General features: G+C 44.0%; 1 protein-coding gene across 3 annotated transcripts in view; it reads right to left on the bottom strand.

Moving 5' to 3' along the window:
• The window catches only part of BCAR3 (BCAR3, NSP family adaptor protein), a 167,669-nt gene that overhangs the window by 20,190 nt on the left and 141,479 nt on the right, over nt 1–6,000 (bottom strand). For all 3 annotated transcript variants that reach the window (XM_027854888.1, XM_027854889.1, XM_027854890.1), the window contains 2 exons: nt 4,161–4,264; nt 588–1,240 (listed from right to left, as the gene is read on the bottom strand). In XM_027854888.1, the coding sequence (XP_027710689.1) occupies nt 588–1,240; nt 4,161–4,264 (757 nt within the window). The remainder of the gene's footprint in view (nt 1–587; nt 1,241–4,160; nt 4,265–6,000) is intronic.

Below are 6,000 nucleotides of genomic sequence, written 5' to 3'. Positions count from 1 at the left end.
GTGTGTGTGTGTGTGTGTGTGTGTGTGTGTGTGTGTGTGTGTGTGTGTGTGTGTTTAAATATATTTCAATAATAATATAATTAGGTTTTTTGTAATCTGATGTGTTTTATATATTTAAAAATATTATTCTGAGAAGGAGTCTGTAGGCTCCATCAGAATGCCGAAGGGATCCATGACACAACAAAAGTTAAGGATTCCTGAGCTAGATGATTCCTATGGTGCCTTTCAGCTCTAAAAATCTATAAAAATAACTACCAGCCAGCAAAGAAGACCTCTAGTGTTAGTTTCCTAACCCTGGTAGAGGGTATGAGGTATATGCTTGGCCACAGTTTCATCCCCAGGCTCTTCTACCAACCTGCCAATAGAACTGTCCAGGGTAAAGTCCACAAGCTTCCTTCCAAGAGGGCAGGACTGCTCTGACCTCTCACCCCTTTGGTCAATCTCTGCACTCATGGCATCATCAGCCATTTCAGAAATTTCTCATAAGCAAACCACTTAGAAAGAAAGGTGTGGCTAAGTGAAAATATAGAAAAGTCTTTTTTTTTTTCATTTTTTTTCTTCCTGTTTTAAAAGATCCAGGCATTTACCTTGCAGTCCATCTTCAGCATGTGCTTGGCGATGACCTTGGGATCGTTATTGGTGAACAACTCCTTGGCACGTTTCAACATCGATGTTTCCAGAGGCTTGTTTTCAGGAGGAAGGAGTTTGGATTCAAAATCATTGGGCCTGAATGAAGAGACTGTCTCCAGAATGGGTGTCACAAACACCCCGCCACTCTCCTGTCCCTTCTCCATCTGGGCAGCCAACAGAACCCGAGAAGGCCTTGGAGCGTCGTTGTCCAGGATCAGATAGTTGGTGCCAGAGTTTCGGAGTGAGAGGGCCCCATTCTCCTTAGCTTCCAGAGGCTCCCCACAGCCACTCTGGGGACACAGAGCCTGCTTTGTCCCACAGAAGCCAGGGGAAAAGGCAGGATTGAGTTCACAATAGTTTGCCTCAAAGTTGTGCCAAGTGGAAGGAGACTGGGGTGGCTTTAGGAAAGGCACTTTGCTTGGCTTAGGTGGAGGTTTGGGATACAACTGGCTGTCTGATCCTCTCAAGGCTTCCCCGGGGACCTGTGCTTCCAAGGAAACCCTCCGCACCACTGTGGGGCTGAGTGTTGGCTCGCTGCCTGTCCTGAATACTGGGGAATTTGGACAGGGGCTTGTGTCTACTCCAGAGGACTGGGGTGGCAGCTTAGAACCTAGAATTAAAAAAGGAGGGTTAAAAGAGCCCAGTTGTATGAAAAGCAGGGAAAAAAAAGCAACCTCCCCTCTTCCTAGCAAACTCAGCATGAGAGAAAGTATGATATATAAGGCTCCAGACTTAGGAGTTTAAAAGATCAGAGTTCAAATTCCCACCTACTAGCTGTGTGACCTTGGGCAAATTACATAACTTCAGTGCCTCAGTTTCCTCATTTATAAAATGAGAGGGTTGGACTTAACAACCTCTAAGATCCCTTCCTAAATTATGGTCCTATGATTGTGCTTTATTTACATTTCCACATTCATTTCTAGAGAGCCCCTGTTATATATACCTCATCCCCACAGGAAAAGTAATATTTCAATGAATAAGCCAACCAGCAAAGTATCCCATTTCTGGGGGCCATCCCCCGATACTAATGCCTGTTGTCTGCTATCTTCTAATGTCATTTGGGAATCCTTTTAACAATACCCTGTGTTCCCACTCACACGAGGTTAATCCAGTCAAAGCTGGATTATTCCATCCAATGTGGAATATGTGAAGGGAAGTTGATCTTTCATAAAGAGAAAGCAGCTTGTAGGCACTTGGCTTTAGGGGCTCTCAGTCACATCAAAGCCTAGCTACCCATAAAGAGGGGCATGGGGAAGAGAGGCAAAAGTAGCAATAGGCTGGCTACAGAGGATTCAATTTGAGAAAGTTTGGGAAAGAGACCTTTGGTTCCTCCCAGGCTTAACTCTATGAAAAGGTGAACCCCAAATATTTTCATCTGCTCATCTACAGTGGCTAACATCTACATAGTGTTTTAAGATTGGCAAAAACACATTACATACATTATCTCATTTGATCCTCACAACAACCCATTGAAGTAGATGCTATCATTACCCTCAATTTACAAATTAGGAAACTGAGGCCAAAAGAGGTAATGTGATTTGCCCAGAATCACACAAGGCAGGTTTCAAAATCAGATCTTCCTGATGCCAAGTCCATTAACTACCTAGCTGCCTACTACATTTTCTCCCAATTCATCAGTCCATCATTTCTTCATACTCACTTCCTCCTGTTTCTATGTAACACGAGTGCAAACTCATATTCCCTTTAAGGTCTTCAAAGCACTTTATATCTATTAATTATCCCATTTTAGCCCTGTGAGAATGGTGTTATCATCCCCAATTTGTAGATGAGGATACTTTGAATCAGAGAGGTTAGGTGAGTACTAAGTGTTTGAGGCAGGATTCAAAACCAGGTGTAATCTCGGTGATTCTAGGTCGAGCTGTCCACCATGCTACACATAGAGCACTTATGCTTCCAAACACAACAGGCATTATGCAACCTACAAAGAGGTGATGCCGTGAAATGAGTTTCACAGAAAAGGAAGGATGAGCTTATTGTATTTGGGTGACTGTCCTAAGACACACAAGAAGTGGCGAGTGCCTTAACAAGTCCAGCCCCTTAAACACTTCCTGGTCTTAGCTCCTTAAGAATGATAAGTGTGAAAATGCAGATTAATGGGAGGGAGGACAAAAGGGGCATTCTGAGAAACTGCCTTCCCATAAGGGCCATCAAACATCTGTCAGAATCGGCTAATTCAATCTAAAAATGCTCATCTTTATGCAGGGTGGATACAGCATTATGGAGCAGAAAGAGCCTACAAGAAAACTGGGCATCTGAGTTCAAATCCCAGTCCCTCTTAAAAGCTGTGGGTCTATCAGCAAGTCACTTGAATCTCAGTCTCCACAGCTATAAAAGATGGCGGCTATAGAATACCTCTGCTCTTCTACCTGCTTCTTTGGAGGTAACTGTTGGGATAATGTTTCATGCAAGAAAAGGCTCTTACAGTGGAGGGGAAGAGAAGGGAAGTGAGAGGGAATGAATGAATCTTACTCTCATCAGATTTGGCTTAAGGAGGGAATAACATACACACTCAATTGGGTATGGAAACCTATCTTACCCTACAGGAAAATAGGGGGGAAGGGGATATGAGAGGGGATGATAGAGGGGAAGGCAGATTCGGGGAGGGAGTAATCAGAAGCAAACACTTCTGAGGAGGGAAGGGGTCAAAGGAGGGAATAGAATAAATGAGGGCCAGGATAGAATGGAGGGAAATATAGTTTTTCACAACATGACTATTATGGAAGTGTTTTGCATGACTGCACATGTATAACCTATGTTGAGTTGCTTGCCTTCTCAATGAGGGTGGGTGGGCAGGGAGGAAGGGAGAGAATTTGGAACCCAAAGCTTTAAAAACAAGTATTAAAAATTGTTTTTATGTGCAACTGGGAAATAAGATATATAGGCAATGGGGTATAGAAATCTATCCTGTCCTACAGGAAAATAGAAGGGAAAGGGGATAAGAGAAGCGGGGGGAGTGATAGAAGGGAGGACAGATTGGAGTAAGGGGTATTCAGAATGTACACTGTCTTGAGGTTGGGGGAGGGAAGAGATGGGGAGAAAATTTGAAACTCAAAATCTTGTGGACGTGAATGGTGAAAATGAAAATTTAATTAATTAATTTTTAAAAAAGATAATGTTTCATAAACCTTCAAGTACATTGCCTTGAATGTAGTAGGCACTTAAAAATGGTTGACTGAACCAAAACACTGATATTTAAGTATGAATTTATTTAGAGGTGGCACCAGTAGATAGAGTAGATAGAGTGCTGGACCTGGAGTCAGGAAGACTTGAGTTCAGATCTAGCCTCAGACACTCACTGTGTGTTTGACCCTGGGCAAGTCACTTAGCCGCTGTTTGCCTCAGTTTCCTCATTTGTAAAATGGGGATAACAACAGCACTGACCTCGTGCTAATTCTTTCCTTTCCCATTTTTATCACCCCTTCTATTGTGCTAGCAAAGAAAGGGAACGGGGATGGGAGTGGAAAGATCGAATCATGGCCCCCTTTGCATCTGAATTCCTGAGGACGTACCAATTGGCAGGTAACTTTCTGACTGGTGGGCTTTGAGGGACAAGGACCTTTTATCCTGCATGTGATCCAGGCATGCAGGCTGGCTCCCACTTTTTTCTTTATTTCTGAAGAGAGACACAAAGGAAAGTAGAAACATGTCACAAAAGAGAAAAAAATCAAGCAGCATCATAATTAAAAAAAAAATCAGCAGGAAGAACAGTCCTATTGCTAGCAGTGTGAAATCTGCTGATCTGAAGGAGAAAACCAAAGAATGACAAGCGATCAATTGTTACATGTGCCCTCTTTAGTCCCTCAACCCCAGGGAAGACAGGCCAGCTCAGTTCAAATTCTAGTGTGTGTCTGCTTATCTAACCTGTCCCATCCTGTTGAATGAGGCCAAGGGGGAAGTTTCAGGATACTCCCAGGAAAATCAAGCTAACTACTAGGTACCATTTCAACAAAGCCTAAAATTACTTGCAGACTTGGGGCAAATGACTTGTTTTAACTAACGTGCAATTTTCACAGCAGTTTCCCTGTGTCAACAACCGTTACTCCTGAGTTACAAGTTTCAAAGCTGTTGCTGGACCAATTCCTCTTCAGTGCAAATCTCAGTATCCCAGAGATGCCAGTAAAGTCATGGCAGAAACCTCCCTGATTTGCTCCCACTCACTGGCAGGGGACTCCTCAGATGGCTGAGAGCCTGGGGAAGATTTTGTTTTTTAAAGGTGACCCTCCGACACCAGCATTGAATCACAGGGACTAGGAGTTGGAAGGAACATCAAAGGCCTTCTGGTTCAATCCTCTCATCTCACAGAGAAAAAATTGAGGTTAAGTGTCTTGACCAAAGTCAAAGCCAGTAGTCAGCACCAGAGAGGTAGGATTTGAACCGTGGTCCTCTTCCTCCAGAATCACTGCTCTTTCCCCTGTACACGAGTTGACTAGTCCCAGGCAATGCAAGGTCCATTGAAGGACTTAATTAGGGCCCTAGGAGCTATGCCTCCTTGGCTTCCTCGTTTTCCATGAATCAGGAACAATCCCTCTAAATAAAAGAGGGGCTGCAAAGCTGCATTTTGCTAATCTACTCCCAGCCAAGTTGTAATTGAATGCCACCAGCTCTGAACATTCCTGAACTGTGGCCCTAGAGTGCTCAGAAAGGAGGAGGGAAGTTCTTTTTTTTTTTTTTCCTACCTTTGTAGGCCTCAAAGAAAAAAAAAATCCCCAACCCTTCAACAACAGAGGCATTCCTCGAAACCAGCAACCCCTCGATGATAAACGGGGGCAGAGAGTAATCTCCAAAGGGAAATAGTTTTAGTAAAGTGATACTCTAACTCCGGAGCAGAGCAATCACTGCAGGCAGGACAGCTGAGCCCTGCCATCCTGTCCCGTCCCGGAACAGGGTCTGGAATGTAACCTGACAACATAAATGCCAATCATTGGCTCCGGACACTGTCACATGCTATGGGCTGCCAGGGAGGATGGAGTAGAGGAAGTCTTGGGCACCATCTGGAGTTCATGGTTTACTCCAGGCAATAGTTCACAATGGGGCAAGATGCCATCACCTGGAGAGTTCTTCTACCAGTTCCAAACCCCAACACTCCCCACTATACACACACACACACACACACACACACACACACACACACACACACACAGAGGCAGCCATACCAACAGACAACCATACACACACACACACCTCTCTTTATACCAGATCCAACTCCTAAGATCACAGAATTTAGAGTTAAAAGGGATCTTACAGACCAGCACCCATCCCTGCCATTTTACAGACAAAGAAACTGATGTCTGGAGAATTTATATGACTTTGCCCATGGACTATAGAAGAGTCAGGATTAGAATCCAGGGG

This window comes from Vombatus ursinus, unplaced genomic scaffold (assembly GCF_900497805.2).
Source record: "Vombatus ursinus unplaced genomic scaffold, bare-nosed wombat genome assembly UNPS02010639.1, whole genome shotgun sequence".
NCBI lineage: Eukaryota > Metazoa > Chordata > Mammalia > Diprotodontia > Vombatidae > Vombatus > Vombatus ursinus.
The sequence above is the reverse complement of the archived record's forward strand: the minus strand, read 5'-3'. Positions and strand labels throughout refer to the sequence as shown.